General features: G+C 39.9%; 1 protein-coding gene across 9 annotated transcripts in view; it reads left to right on the top strand.

Moving 5' to 3' along the window:
* Window positions 1–5418: 5418 nt before the first annotated feature.
* The window catches only part of MROH2B (maestro heat like repeat family member 2B), a 74053-nt gene continuing 63002 nt past the window's right edge, over window positions 5419–16469 (top strand). For 4 of the 9 annotated variants that reach the window (XM_081517545.1, XM_081517546.1, XM_081517542.1 and 1 more), the window contains exons 1-7: window positions 6419–6461; window positions 6629–6957; window positions 8161–8222; window positions 10478–10588; window positions 11834–11993; window positions 13108–13206; window positions 16084–16238. In XM_081517545.1, the coding sequence (XP_081373671.1) occupies window positions 6930–6957; window positions 8161–8222; window positions 10478–10588; window positions 11834–11993; window positions 13108–13206; window positions 16084–16238 (615 nt within the window). In that variant the 5' untranslated portion in view covers window positions 6419–6461; window positions 6629–6929. Of the gene's footprint in view, window positions 5618–6418; window positions 6958–8160; window positions 8223–10477; window positions 10589–11833; window positions 11994–13107; window positions 13207–16083; window positions 16239–16469 lie in introns of those variants that run through there. The other 5 variants (XR_014061352.1, XR_014061351.1, XM_081517547.1 and 2 more) reach the window with 2 other exon arrangements.

Raw genomic sequence — 16469 nt, 5'->3', positions numbered from 1 at the left:
AAATGCTTATAGCTTTAACTGTACTGTGTTACTGTTTTTAAGATTATTTTCTCTTCTTTTCCTAAATATTGTGGGTTTTTTTTTCAGCTACACCAGTGTTTTGTAAATTGGGAAAAAGAATTATTTTTTCATAGCCTAATGTTGTTAAGTAACAGTGGGCAGTGGTAGATTTTGCTTCATGTTGCCTTTGAAACCATAAGCAATATTGTTTATGTATTAAAAATATATATTTTTATCATTCAGATGAAGAAAACATATTTATCATATATATTTGGTTTCTAGCCATTTTTCTGTCTCATGGCTTCCAAAACTTTTGGAATTTCCTAAGTACTGAGAGTAATAAAGAAGTTTTTGTTATGTCAGTGAGGTGGCTTTCGGAAAGCATCAAAGGATGGGGCAAGTTGCCAATGAAGCCAACTTATAAGGATTGAAACTTTCAGTCCATGACTTCTGCAGAAGGCAGAGGAGTTGGAGATGGAATTCAGTCACCATTGGTCAACAATTTACTCAATTAAGCCCATGCAATGAAGCCTCCATAAAAACCCAACAAGAGAGGGTTCGGAGAGTTTCAGGTTTGGTGGACACTGGAAGATTAGCGCAGAAGTTCCATGTGCTTCCCCCGTACCTCTTCCAATGAATCTCTTCCATTTGGCTGTTCCTGAGTTGTACCTTTTTCTAATAAATTAGTGATCCAGTAAGTAAAACGTTTCACTGAGTTCTGTGAGCCACTGTAGTAAATCAGTGGAACCCGAGGAAGGGTTCATGGGAACCTCCAATCTATAGCTGGTGGGTCAGAGTGTGTGTGCTCAGTCGTGTTCAACACTTTGTGACCTCATGGACTGTAGCCTGCCAGGCTCCTCCGTCCATGGAATTTTCCAGGCAAGAATGCTAGAGTGGGTTGCCATTTCCTCCTCCAAAGGATCTCCCTGACCCAGGGGTCAAACTCGTGCCTCCTGCATTGGTAGGCAGATTCTTTACCACTAGCACCACCTGGCGTGGGTCAGCATGGGTGGTAACCTGGGCTGGTGATTGGCATGTAGAGAGGAGCAGGGTTAGGGAAGTCTTGGGACTGAGCCCTTTGCCTATGGAATCTGATACTATCTTTGAATAGGTAGTGTTAGAGATGGGTTGAACTCTTGAAAAGAATCCAGCCAAAGTAGAAAACTTCATAACTCATGGGACCCAGATAGTACTCAGTAGGCATCACTTCAGGAGTGAGACCAAATTAGATCTTTATTAAGGTTGCCTGGTCTCCACGCCTTATAAAACTTAAAAGTAAGCTTGAAAAGGATCTAATTGTTTCCAAGTGACTTGACTGTGTCACAGAACAAAGCTCAAAAATATTCAGTACCCAACAAGAGGAAATAATGTCTGCCATCTAATGGGAAAAAAACATTCAAATAAGCAGGAAAATATGACCAATAAGAGAAATAACCATAATCAATAAAGAGAAACAGACTTAGAAATCACATTCTTTAGGATGTAAACAGCAAGGAAAGTGATTTGTATATTTGCTTTTGTAGAATTAATATACCATCCATAAGCAGTGAGGATTTAAGGAATATTATTTAACAAAATATAATATAAATGAGAAATGCTTAAGAAGTAACTACAATTGGGTAAGGATTACATTCATGAGTATGATTATTTCATAGAATACCCTGGAAAAGCACGTTTTTTTTTTTGAAATCAGAAACCATACTCTTAAAACCTCAATAAGCATAATGCTGCTGGATTGATGTGGTCTGACTAGTCTGTTCTTTGGTTACATTACAAATTGGACAAGAACCAGAACAACACAAAATAATAGGAAACAATAAGTTAAAGAAAATTTACTCTTCTCACCTAACCATTTTACAGAAGATGTAAGTGAGCCTTGGGTAGATCAAGTAACTTTATTGCTAAATATCTCTATTATTTATTAATGAATATGCCTATTTTCTACTTTGCTGCTAAGTCGCTTCAGTCATGTCCAATTCTGTGCAACCCCATAGACGGCAGCCCACCAGGCTCCCCTGTCCCTGAGATTCTCCAGGCAAGAACACTGGAGTGGGTTGCCATTTCCTTCTCCAATGCATGAAAGTGAAAAGTGAAAGTGAATTTGCTCAGTCGTGTCCGACTCTTAGCGACCCCATGGTCTGCAGCCTACCAGGCTCCTCCATCCATGGGATTTTCCAGGCAAGAGTCCTGGAGTGGGGTGCCATTGCCTTCTACTTTAGCCAGCACAAAATGCTGTCATGGGCTCCAGGTTCCTCTTCTTGAATGTGAGTGTTCATCTCTGTGCCCTATAGGAGCAGAAAAAGACTGACGTACATTAGCACAAGCACCAGTCATTAAAGTTATGTTTAGTTTCTAAATCCTGGGTCTAAAATAGAGTCTTGTGATTTGCCTTCTTTCTGGCAAAAATCCCTATTCTGTAATCAGAAATTTTCTTATTTGAAATTTTACAGTAATCCATTCTGAAACACTGAGGTAATGCAAGAATCTTTGAATTATCTCGCAACTGTTAAAGGTGAATTCCTCAGCCAGAAAGATAACGTTGTATTTCTCAGTAATGCAACCTGCGAAGACTCTTGTGAGTCCCTTGGACTGCAAAGAGATCAAATCCGTCAATCCTAAAGGAAATCAACCCTGAATATTCACTGGAAGGTCTGATACTGAGGCTGAAGCTCCAATAATTTGGCCACCTGATGCAAAGAGCCAGCTCATTAGAAAAGACCCTGATGCTGAGAAAGATTAAAGGCAAAAGGAGAAGGGGGCAGCCAAGGATGAGGTGGTTAGGTAGCATCACCGACTCAATGGACATGAATCTGAGTAAACTCTTGAGAGACAATGGAGGATGGAGGAGCCTGGTGTGCTGCAGTCCATTGTGTTGCAAAGAGTTGTACATGACTTAGAGAATAAACAAACAACAAAACAGTAAAAAAAAAAAAAATGCAACCAGAGGGTCCAAGAAGGCACTGACAGTTAAAACTTAGTCCTCCTAAAATCTCTTAAGGACAAATGGGCTCCAGAAAGCAGAAAGCAAACTCTTGTGGTGCCAGGCCACAAGAGGCAGGGTGTTTAGAGGTACAAAGGGCTCCTGTCCTGTCTCTCACTACTCCAAATTACAAAAACAGACTGTATTCTTCTCCTGACATCTATTAGTAACAAACCTATAACAGAAATACGTACTATGAGAAAGTGACATTTTCTCTGTCATGTCTGACTCTTTGTGTGATTATGTGATTCATGTCTGTCTCATCTCCACGAAGACAAGGATCACGTGTGCTTTGGGATCTATATGTATCCTCTGTGCTGAGCAAAGTATCTTGCCATGGTTGTCCTTCAGCAAATGTTGTTGCTGTTTAGTTGCTGAGTCATGTCCCACTCTTTGTGACCCCAAGGACTGCAGCACACCAGGCTTCCCGGTCCTTCATCATCTCCTGGAGTTTGCTCAAACTCACGTCCATTGAGTCGGTGATGCCATCCAACCATCTTATCCTCTGTCATCCCCTTATACATTTAGTGCTTGGAAATGCAAAACAACACTGTGCATGGTTTTGGTATCACTGAGAAAGTGAAAACAAAGTTGCTTCATGCAGGGAATGATTTTCATGTTAACTAACCAGATCCTTTCATCTTTACTACTAAAAAACTCAAACTCAGTCCAGAGAGACTGATTTTTCCCTGAGTAAAACAACTAATTTGTAGCAGAATTTAGATGCACTCCGAGTTCCTAAATTCCAAGTCTCATACTATTTTTTCATTTCACTTTTGTTTCCTATATGAATTCTGCTCTGAAGAAAGAAAGTATTTTGAATATATATTTTATCATAGTATCATGGCTGAATACTTTACATTTGCATCGAAAACAGAAGCAGGCTAAATCTTGTTAAATAAATAAAAATCAAGAAATGCTATTACTTATGTTTATTATTCATGTTGATGACAAAATGGGTTAATTAGAAGGTCTGCAGGCTTCTACTTAGAAAAAAGAGGTAGTTGTGTTTCTCTGTATGTTATTCAGAGGACTCATCTCCACTGTCATATAGACTATCTCAAGTACTACCCCGGTACTCTGTGGACAGAGTTCACAATCATTTGGGCTCTTTGTTTATGTCTTTAGAGTAACTATCACTACCCTGGATCATTTGTCAGTCAGTTGTGTCAATGGGGTGGCTTCACCCCTTTGATTGCCAAGTTCCTTGAGGTTACAACATAGCCTCTCATCATGATACGTTCAAGCACCTCCATTATGGAGCTTCTTGCCCAACAATAGACAGTAAATGTGTGTTGAATTGAACCACAGTGAACTATACTGGACATCATTCTTTCATTGTTATTGCTTACTACAAGAAGAAAAAGCAAAGAAAGAGGAAGAGAAACAAGCGACAGAAGAGAGACTAAAGAGGGGGAAAGGAGCAGAAAGAGGACAAGAAGGGGAGAGAGAGAGAAAGAAGGAAGGGAAAATAAAAAGAGGAAAATGGGAAACTACTTACAACAAAGGCATATTTAATCTGTCTGTGAAATTACCATCTCATATTTCTTGCACTTCTGGGTACTAAGGTACAAGGGATTAGGCTTATATCATGAAACTAACAAAAATTCAGAGCCTAAATTTCATTTTTGATATCTTTTATAAAATTCAATATTTCATTTAAAGAATAAAAGATTTGTGTTAAGGTTTAAGGAATTGTACTCTATAATTCCATTAAAACCACAAAAATTTAAAATTTGATTTTCACAAAGTTTACATTTCCATAATATTTTTATATTATTTTCACATATCTATTCTCACATAGCTTTATATTTTTCCTTTACTGCCTTATTAATATCCTTGTCCAATAACACTGCATTTGGGAACATAGTGCTCCCATAGTACTCGTAGGGTTGAGTGGTATCATTTGACAAGTCACACTGAAAGGTGGTGGTTACATCATACCCAGAGAGACACCCCAGTTCTTTAGCAAGTTGAACATCAACTCTCCTGCAATCAAACATCTAGAAACAATACATCGTTAGTTAGCACATGCCATCCTATTAGCTTTGAGAATTAGGGTTTAGCATGCTTCCAGGGCTTCAGAGAAATCAAACGCATACTGTGCTAGCCTAGCACAAAAAGTAGGAAATAATAGGAAAATGACTTTTTAAAAAATATATCTGCAATACTACTTTATGAAAAGAGAGATCGATGAGTAAATTGCTTTATCTGAAAGAACATTTAACAAAAAGTTGTTTTGATTGCTCTGATGAATAAATTACAAAGTCAGTATTAATCAATCATCTCCTAACTTCCTTAATCTCTGTGAAATCAAGAAAATCTTTATGTACGGACACTCAAAAAAATCATTTGCCACCATTCATGAAAAGAATAAGAAATTGATTGTAGCATCACCTGAATCACTGTCTTCCTTAGTATTGATTCTATTTCACAGTGTTATTTAAGATTCTAAAAGCACATAATTTCTAACATTTTTGTTTCGCTATGAGACATTAAGAGATTTGGGTTTCCTCTCATCACCTCATCACCTCTCCGACCCACTAATTCTAAGCCTATCCTCCAATGGGTGAGTGAGTCATTGTTCTGAAGATGAGTAGCTGTTATTCTCACCAAAACACAATGAAAACCTTCCAAGTAAGTGCTAAATTTTCAATTATCCACTAATGGATGATTGCACAAAGACCTTGGCAAGTGCTTCTCAGACTTTAGTGGACCTAAGAATCAGTCAGGGTACTTATTAAAAATACAAATTCCAAGCCCCTTTGTAATTTACCAGGTATGAGGTCCCTGGGGATGGACATTTTTAAATAAGGACAACAGGTGATTCCTGATATAACACACTTGTGGACCACACTTTGAGAAATAGTGATGCTGACATGGGAGCTGAAAATGCTTCTAATCACCAGCCTATCTAAGACCTCTGTAATAGATCCAGGGTGAAAATACCTATAAGAAGGGCAACGAATCCAAAGGTTTAGGTGAAAGTATCTAGTCTTGGAATCTGAAATATCCCTAATGAAGGGAAGATAGCTCGAGAAGCAGCAGTAGCTGAGACTTGTCCTGGGCCCCTCTCCTCAGCCACTTTCACACCCAGACCTACAGACTGCTGGTACCCTACTCCCACTTCCTCTGACATCTACCACCTTAACATACAATCTGGACATATGCTGAAAAGTGTGAATAGATTTAAGTTTGCCGGTGTGAGGAGAACAGACTGAAGTACTAGTAAAATTGAAAGCATTATAGCCAAGAGGTCTGGATAAAGAATGACTTGAAAATAAGAGAGAATGAAGTCAGAGAAAAAGGCCTGAGCCTGGAGTGAGGGCAGTATCCAGATCAAGTCAGTGACAGAGGGAATGGGGAGGGAGGCTGAGAAGGTCTGGTTCTCCTGCTGTCAGTTGGACATTCCATTCAACTGCCCGTGGTGGGCATTCCAGTCCACTGACGATGCCTAGTTTGTGTGACTGACTTTCACCAGGTAGAACAATCAACAAGGTCACCATAAAATTTCAGCCAACACCAGGCCAGTAAAGTGACCACTGAAAACAATTTCCAAATTTGTGATCGATGGACCCACGTTTAAGGAGAACTCCTTTGGCCTACCAGAATGGTTTGAGTTTCAGTCTCTAATTTCTTCCTTCTCAGATACTCTGGTCTCCGCCAAAAGGACACTATTTGGTGAGATGAAGCCATTTTGTCGGTCAGCAGGAGCTCAGAAGCAAGAAAATGTCCCAGTTGTAGAATACAGCATCATCTTCCTCAGCAGCAGCCCATCGCTGGAAGTTTCCGGAGCATTGTGCCAATCGAGCAGTGGAGGGACTTTCATTTTAGAGACCCTCATGTGAGCCTTATGTGAGAAAATTGCAAACCTGTTTCTTGGATTTGTTAGCCTTACTGTCTCTGATATTTAGGTGCTGTCTCTTAGAGAGCCTGAAACAGCCAAGACATGGCTGAGGACATGGAGGAATCTGCAGGTGAGCATCACTGGTCCCTGAGGAGGTAGATATTTTGCGTCTGTGTGACCATATACATATGCGAGGTGGGGAATAGTGAGCATGATTGAGGGAGATCTGTACACCTGAAAGGTTTTATGAAAAATTATATTAAAGTAAGATTGTTTCTCTCTACTCTCCCTTTATTCCAAAATAATAAAAATCACCAGATTATAAATTATAATTGTAAAGGACCAATGATGGACTGGGAGCCTGAGAGATGATTGTGTCTTACCTCTTTAAAAATGTATAGTCTACTTGAAGAGAAAGCGGCTACAACACAAAGGCAATTTCTTGTTTAATCTTCAATGCTGGCAGAGTCAGCATTCAGAAATATTCTGCTTTGCCAAAAATGACTGTATGAAAGGGTTATGTTGTTTGATTTGGAGGCTTGTGGAAAATCATTACATCCAAAAATATCCCGCCTACCAACTTGCTGTGTGGTGTGAAATTTCTCAGTTCCCTTGACTCAAATATGTCTTTTCAGTTTTCCAATGCGCTTTATTCAAGTAATTCCTGGAAAGTGCAAGTCAAAAATATTTGGATAATTTTCAGAAAAGAACAAGGTTGCATGAACATGGTACCAGAAGAGCTGGCAGGCCCAGAAGGGAATTCAGAGAGAAAGAGGATGTCAATAAATAAGATGGAGGGGATCATGGAGGAAGGAGGTAGAAAATAACCAGCTCTATTACACTCCTGCCTTCCCCTACTCAGGTCAGGCATAAGGGGCTCAGTTCAGGGAATCTGAGAGCTGAGCCTTGCTGAAGAGGGTATAGAGTGATACCTACATGGCTGGAAGGATTAATTGGGACATAGCATCTTGTGTCTTCCCCTCCATGTTTGATTTAGGTTTTGAAGAAAAAATACTAAGAATCTTCTATTGTAAAGTGTGTCAAGTTATAAAACATAAATGACACTGTTCCTGCCATCAAAGAGTTGGCAGTCGAGAGGGAACAGGAGAAAAGTAGGAGGAAGGGAGAGAGGGAGAGAGAAAAGAAGGGGAGAGAGAAGGAAAGAAGAAGAGAGAGGAGAGCGACAGAGAAGGAGAGAAAGAAAAGGAGAGAGACGTGAACACTGCAAAGTAATTAACAGGAGGGCACTTCAGCATGTGCTTTTTTTTTTTTTTAATGTTTACAATGTTGTGTCGGTTTCTGCCATATTTAATTCTTTTCCTGTCTATTTTAGAGATTTTGGGAGATATTAACCTCACTCTTGGCATGCTGAACAAGGAAGATAATATTAGCAAGGTAAGGAAAACAGAGAAAAATCTCTTCCTCATTTACTTTTTCTAGTCCAGTTATTGCAACATTTCATCTGCATCCTTCTTTGCTTTAACTTTCCCTTTTCTTTCTGGCTTCTTGAGTGGTATTCAGTTTTTCAGAAAATGCACTTTTCATGGAAGTCATTTTAATGTTTCCACCATGACACTTGGCATTTGAGGATTCAGAGTATCCAGTTATAGAACCTGGCAAAAGAATGCCCCCTTCCATAACCTTATGCAGATGGATGTGGAAACAGGGGAATGTCAGACTCACAACCGTGTGGGTTAGAGCCTACTCCTGTGTACTTTGAGGGTTAGCAGACATTTTTTGGTGTGGACCAAATATTTTATGAATGTTTTGGACAGGACCAAATGACCTGCAAGGAATTTGAGGGCTCCTATGAGAAAATTCCCAAAGATCAAACCAGTCAATCCTAAAGGAAATCAACCCTGAGTATTCACTGGAAGGAATGAGGCTGAAGCTGAGGCTCCAACACTTTGGCCACCTGGGAAGAACTGACTCACTGGAAAAGATCCTGATATTGGGAATGATTGAAGGCAGGAGAAGGGGGCGACAGAGGATGATGTGGTATGTCCATCACGGACTCAATGGACATGAGTTTGAGCAAACTCCGGGAGACAGTGAAGGACAGGTGTGCTACAGTCCATGGGGTCACAGAGAGTAGGACACCACTTAGTGACAGAACAATGAACAACAGCAACGACTCATCTGTATTGCTATTTCACAAATAGAGATGTATTTCTCTGAGATTTGAAGGTTTTTCTGGCTTCAATAACCTTTCGTAAAATAAGAATGCTATCCTTCATAGAACACTTATCTAGAGCACTTGATTCTTTCCAAACAATAATGCATTGTATTATGCTCACTCCTCGCAACTTTGTGATATAGGTATTGTTATTTCCATTTGACAGCTAAGAAAAGCAAGGCCCAGAGAAGTAACATGCTTGAGAACAGTAGACAAGCCCATTTGACTTCAAAATAATGCTCCTTATCACTATTCAATGTAACCTCCCTGTGAAGGGCAGTGCCTACACCTTTATCTCTTAATCCAGTGGTTCTCAACCCTGACTTCATATTAGAATCCTATATGCAAAGTGAGTTATCTCACACCTTAAACACGGGCGTAGTACCTCAAGGTAACACGCCTGAGGCTCTTGGAGATTTCAGAAGACCAGTCTCTCATCTTCCAAAGGCCTTGTGGCCATCTAAGAGATTGAGAAGAGCCCTTACACACAACATCTGCTCAAGCCATGTAGTTCCCAGAGGGTGCAGCTCTGTGGAAAGGAGTTCACAACTTCTCTTCCACAAAGGCATAGATGAAGTAAGGGCTTTCAAATCCCCTTTAGGAACAAGTTGCATAACTTTGCAGCCTCTTTGGGAATCATGTCATATTCCTTAATGCTATAGGTGCTCTTTGGTTGTAAAAGCAACAATTAGGGTGATGGGCATTTCCATTGCCCTGAGGGCCCTACAACAGAGAATTTCAAGAGACTTTAGTATGAACTTCCCTGATGGCTTAGACGGTAAAGCGTCTGCCTGCAATCCGGGAGACCCAGGTTCAATCCCTGGATTGGGAGGATCCCCTGGAAAAGGAAATGGCAACCCACTCCAATATTCTTGCCTGGAAAATCCCTGGAAAATCCCATGGATGGAGGAGCCTGGTGGGCTACAGTCCATGGGGTCGCAGAGAGTCGGACACGACTGAGCAAATTCACTTTCCCTTTTAGTATGTCAAGTAGCCCATCCCTGCCTTCAGTCAGATATTGTCTTAGAAACATAGTCAGATTAAAACAGGTTTTAGAATGAACTTTGCTTTACCTATAAGCCTTTGATTTCTAAAGATGCATATTATGTTAAGTGCCTGTGTGCTCAGTCATGTTCACTTCTTTCCTAAACCATGGACTGTAGCCTGCCAGGCTCCTCTGTCCTTGGAATTTTCCAAGCAAGAATACTGGAATGGGTTGCCATTTCCTACTCCAAGGAGTTTTCTGGACCTAAGCGACCGAACCCATGTCTTTTGGGTCTCCCGCATTGTCAGGCAGATTCTTTACCACTGTGCCATCTGGGAAGCCTGTATTATGTTAAGGAAGCCTCAATTAGGATATATAAAATCTCGTAGGGATACATTGCTTAGTTTAATGGCATTATTTATCTGGACATTATCTGACTCTTTCAGTTTTGCAACTCAAATTTCTGTGTATAACTTTATATGTTCACAGGAAGACATTTATGGTCATCTCACTTCCATTATTCAGAATACTGACATCTTGGATGATGCAATTGTCCAAAGGTTGATTTATTATGCTTCTAAGGACATGAGAGATGACAATGTAAGTTTGATCCAGTGTCAGGGCCAGTAACAGGTCTTTATGTGATGCAACTGCACCCGTGTAGACATCCATAAACTTTTTTTACATCACTAAAAGAGCCATAGATCACTTCTATTTGTTTTTCATGGTAACTTGGATATTATTTACCCCATCACAGATGAGGAAACCGGGGTAGAGCTTCGAAATGTTTTAGAAGTAATACCCCATCCACTTTTAGATGAGGAAGTTGGTACTTAGAGAGATTGTTTGCAAAGTAACACAGCTATCTATCAAGAGAATGAATAAACTAGAACCCAAATTTCTTGGTTCCCATGTGAATTCCTATTTTTCCATATGCCTAATTGTCCACGTGTACTAGGCATTGTATCTGAAAAATTATTTGTAGAAATAATTTGAGTCTTACATTATTTCCTTCCATAAAGGATTTTTACTTGCTTACCTGCCAAGGCACAAGCAATCTAATTTCAGGGGTTGGGATTTTTCTGGGCAACTTCCATGACTCAAGGCTAGACTATGGTCCATGGAGAACCAATTTAACCTTCCATATCAACGCAGCCCTTTGGGGTCTTAAGCCCTAAAGGTAAAAGATAGGATGACCAGGGTCTCACCATTGGTTGGCCCTGAATTCTGACTATTGTCCCAAAAAGCTGCAAAGCAGCCCCAAAGGCAGGGTTTATATCTCTGTATTTCCAGTCTTGTTCAGATTTCAGTTCAGTAATTCATTCCACCTTATATTGTGATTGTCTTTGATGTTTCTATGAGTATATTTTTTAATATCTTGCCCAGCACTTTTTCTTTTCCTCAGCAGGAAAGTGGATCAAACTGACTTCATTCACCATTACCAAAAGCAAAGGCCCTTCCCAATATCTCCAACATTAAGGATAATTAGATCAGGACAATACTAAAACTCAAAGTTCTAGACTCCCAGTCCATTTTTCTTTCTCCATTCCCTTCAGTAATTCATATCACTTAAACATAAATCTTATGCTCGTGGTACCTGATTAATTGGGTAGAAAATATGCATTGCCTCGAGCTTACAAGAACTCTATGAAAACCTGGCTTTGAGGTGCTTTTGAATTACCACTGTTTCCCAGCTGCTGACATCTACCCTAGAGTCTTCCACACAGGGTTTGTAACAGCCTATTCTCCCTTGATTGAAAAGGTAGAGAACTTATAAATATTATGTCAACTATTTCCCCTCTGCTGACTCTTGCTGGTTGTTATTATTTTCCTTTTCTTCTTCAGATCCTCAGAGAAATCAGAATGCTAGCTGGGGAGGTGCTGGTGTCTCTTGCTGCACATGACTTTAACTCTGTGATGTATGAAGTACAAAGTAACTTCAGGATTCTGGAGCTACCAAACGAGTTTGTTGTGCTTGCCCTGGCTGAACTGGCAACCAGCTATGGTACGGAGGGAATAGCCTCCACATTTTCCCTGGGAAACCAGCATTTTAATTGTCTAAACCCAAATGGGAGCAAACAGCAGAGAGGGAGGGTCTCTTCTTCTTCCTTCTGTACTGAAGAATACTGACAGTGACGTCTGGGCTACTGTTTGTGAGCTTAGATGGGCCTGCTCGCCAGTCATGGGTCCACACTGCTCTGAATTTGGCTGGACTCTTTCTCCCACCCTCACCTTTCCTTTCATCTAGCTTTGTGTTTGCAGAAGTACATTTTCCACACGCCATATTCTGCAAACCACTCAACTCTGACATGAAGTAAGGGTTTCCTAGGATGCTTTTTTATAAACTACTTTATTTAACAGATATTTATTGAGCACCTATCACCTGTGCTAGGCCCTGGGGATACAAGCAAGTTCTGGTGGGAGGGATGAACATTAATGAAATAATTATCCAAGTAAGTAATTGCTACAAAGCAACAGGTACAGACAACTGATAGAAAACACCTTATTTTAAGGTGCTCTAACTACGGTAAGTCCCCCAGATATGATTGAGTTCCATTCCAAGAGCGTGTTTGTAAGTCTAGTTTGTTTGTTCAGTCCAACAAAGTTAGCCTAACATGGTCAGCTATATACTACTTGTACTGTAATAGGTTTATAATAATTTTCACACAAATAATACATGTAAAATGAACACAAAATATGAAGAAAATATTTTAATCTTACTGTGCAGTACCTTGAAAAGTACAGTAACCCCAAGCCACATCACCACATCTTTTGTGCTTGCTTCCAGACATGATGGGCTTGGAATAAAATACTGTACTACTGTATTGTCTACAGTACTGGATGGTAAAGCACACATCTACTTGTAGAGGATACGTGCACACGACATTGTATACCAGACACGTGAACTAACATGAGACTGGACGTGCAATTGCACATTCTCATCTTTGAAAGTTTGCAACTTGAATTCATGTGTAGGAGACTTACTGTACAGCCTGGCTTTGGGGGGTGGGCATGGGGCAGAATGGCTTCCCACCACACCTCATCTGCCTTGAAATGCTTGTTAACTGATGATGGTTTGGGGAGCTGTGACAGAACTTCCTCTTGTGCCCTTCCTGCAGTGTCCCAGAGCATTCCCTTCATGATGATGACCCTGCTCACCATGCAAACCATGCTCAGGCTGACTGAGGAGGAGAGGATGAAAGGCGCTTTCTGCATTGGTGGGTATCCCTGTGGTTTCTCCCTTGTTAAGACCAGACTATAAGTGGAGCAAATGTCTTATTTTTCCTTTTACTCTTGTCCTTTCTAGTAACAGTATCTACCATTTACTGAGGGCCTTCCACCTGGAAGGCCTTCTGCCAGGAGTTACCCCTGTCAATCCTCACTGCAATTCTGCAAAGTGCTATTAGCCCATTTTACAGATAAGAAACTGAGGTCAAGGGAGTAAAGCGGTTTTCTCTCAAAGTCATGACAATCAGTGTGATGGAGAGGTGGCGTTCAGATCTATATGGCCACCCAGTCCGTATTCTTTCCACTGTCCTACTAGTCAGTTTCTACTAGTCTCCTTTTTCAACTGGACCACACTTTCCCTAGTGATTATGAGATCTTACTAGCTCTTAGCCATAGGCTAAATTTTGGTATCTCTTTGTAATGCAATATTGTGAAAATGATAAGTAAACCATCTAATAAAACTACAAGCAATCATAAAATCAAAGAAAATGAATAAACAAACTATGGTCACAAGTCCCTTCTAACCCCCAAACTGAGAGACATCTATAGTAATCAACAGTCTGCAGAGAATGACATGCCCTTCAGCTCCTGGAAAAAGCATTCTCTACACAATAAGAGGCTCCTTGGATGAGTCTGAAGACCTGGACTCTCTCCTCTGATCACTCACTGAGCCATCAGGTGATTCTGTCCTTCTCTCAACCTCAATTTCACCTTTAAAAACAACAAATGAAGTGACTGCTGAGATTCCTTCCACCACTGATATCTCTGTGACTATTATTTTATAGTATTTTAAGGCCCATGCTGTCAGAAATGTCTTCTTTACTTATCATCCAAGTCTTCTCTGTTCGATTTTGCCCATTTCTTCTTGTCTGTTCTCAATGAAGGTAAGATTTGTACCTAATAAATATTGAGAATTTACTATCTACCTGGTACTGCCTTGGGTATTTTTAGATTATTATTTCATTTAACCCTCACAGTTACTGCATTGAGTGGATAACAATTTCAGTTCATTTTACAGATGAGAAATTGAGGCTTAGGTTGAACAGCTTGCCTGCAATCACATAGCCAATACTTGGCAGAGACAAGATGTGAAGTATGACAGTCTAAGTCAAGGACTCAAGCTACTATACTAGATTAGCAGTTTTCAATATTTTTTTTATCTTCCCTACTTACCATCACAGTTAACATTGTGTTCCAGCAAAACAACATTTGGTGCCTCTAAGTGCATTTCTCGGAGAAGGCAAAGGCACCCCACTCCAGTACTCTTGCCTGGAAAATCCCATGGACGGAGGAGCCTGGTAGGCTACAGTCCATGGGGTCGCTAAGAGTCGGACACGACTGAGCGACTTCACTTTCACTTTTCCCTTTCATGCACTGGAGAAAGAAATGGCAACCCACTCCAGTATTCTTGCCTGGAGAATCCTAGGGATGGCGGAGCCTGGTGAGCTGCCGTCTATGGGGTCGCACAGAGTCGGACACGACTGAAGCGACTTAGCATAGCAAGTGCATTTCTACCTCCAGTATTAATAACCAAGAAGGTAAATGAAAACAAAATCAGAAATCACAATGCAATGAATAAGGGAATTCTTATCTGTGTATTATAAAGTTATCTAAGTGCTCTTTGGTCCTAACGCAACCTAGGCCTGACTGCCAGATAAGGTTACATATCTATACTATAAAGAAAATGTATACAATTTAATAGCCATCCACCTAGCAGTGCAATCAATCAGCAAAGAAACAGATGTTGTGTTTGTTGTTTCAGAACATCAACAAACAAGGTATGTATACACACATGCACAAAATAGATTTGACAAAATGTAACATGAGATTATGTGAGAGAGTCTGGAGGGGGAGGAATAAACCAATAAATGACCAGTTCTAAAGCTAAGATACTTGGCATCTTTTTCATAGTATTGTGTGACATATCCTTGAGAGAGTAAACTATAATTGTTTACTATCTAATACAAGGGATAGCATGAGGAACTGAAGGAAAAAACAACTATTTAATGATTTGATGCAAATATATATGATATTTTGCAGGCTCAAGATTTTTCAATTTTAATAAAGTAAAATATACATGGAGAAAAACTTAATTACCATAAGTATACAAAGTGCTGAGTTGTCACAAAGTCAGTCATCCATTTGACCACCACTCAGGTTAAAACTTTGGACATTACTAACTCCCTAGAGGCCCCCTTCATCTTTTTTCCGAATCATCATCCTCTCCAAGAGTAACCACAATTGTGGATTCTAACACTACAGTTTAACTTTGCCTATTTGTGAAATTCACACATGTTGTTTTGTGTTCATGGAGTCCATTTTCATCTCTGTTTACAGTTACATGTCTATATGATAGTTTTTCAATCCTACCTGTTGACAAATAATTTGGATTGTTTTTTGTTTGAAGGTGTTACCAAAAAGTGAATAGAAACATTCTTGTACAAGGATTTTAGTGCCTATATGTATGCATATCTAAGGGCTGTATACCTCAGAGCAGAATTTCTGAGTCCTAGATAAAGCATATTCAACTTTGGTTGATAATGTCAAACCATTCTCTAAAGTGTTTGCAGCAGTCCATACTCTCACTAGCAAAATGTCAAAATACCAGCTGTACCTTAGTCTTGTCAATACTTGACACTGTCTGAAATGTTAGCAATTTCGGATGGTATGTTGCAGTATCTCATTATGGTTTTAATTTACATTTCACTAAAGTGGCTGGAGCACTTTTTTATGTATTCACTTGGTACTGTCATAGATTTTATAGAAATTAATACACATTTGTTAATCATCAGTACACTTTTCTCAGATTATATTATGGCCCATCCCATCTTGATATTCTTCTCAGTCTGCTTGTTTTTAAAATGCAGCCCTAGAGAAGTTCAGCAGAGCCATTTACAAGTATGTCAACCACTGGAGAGATTTCCCCTATCCCAGACTGGATGCCAATCGCCTCTCCGACAAGATCTTCATGCTGTTCCGGTATATCATGGACAAGTGGGCCTCCACGACCTCACCCACGCAAGTGAGTGGGGCTCTGTATGACTCCAGCTAGCTCTCCTCGCATCCCAATTGAACTTCCTCTTCTCTTTTTAACATGATAATTCATCTTAGTTCTTTTGGAAAGTGATGGGGTGTATTTTATTTGGTTTATGAAGTCTTTTGTTTTTCCTGTTTCAAATCATTATTTACTTATTTATTTCAACTAATAATTATTGAGTCCCCATGACATGTCAGATATCATTCCACATACTGG

The sequence above is a fragment of the Giraffa tippelskirchi genome, chromosome 8 (assembly GCF_054371585.1).
Source record: "Giraffa tippelskirchi isolate mGirTip1 chromosome 8, T2T-mGirTip1v1.2.pri, whole genome shotgun sequence".
NCBI lineage: Eukaryota > Metazoa > Chordata > Mammalia > Artiodactyla > Giraffidae > Giraffa > Giraffa tippelskirchi.
This window is presented reverse-complemented; position numbering and strand designations above follow the sequence as displayed.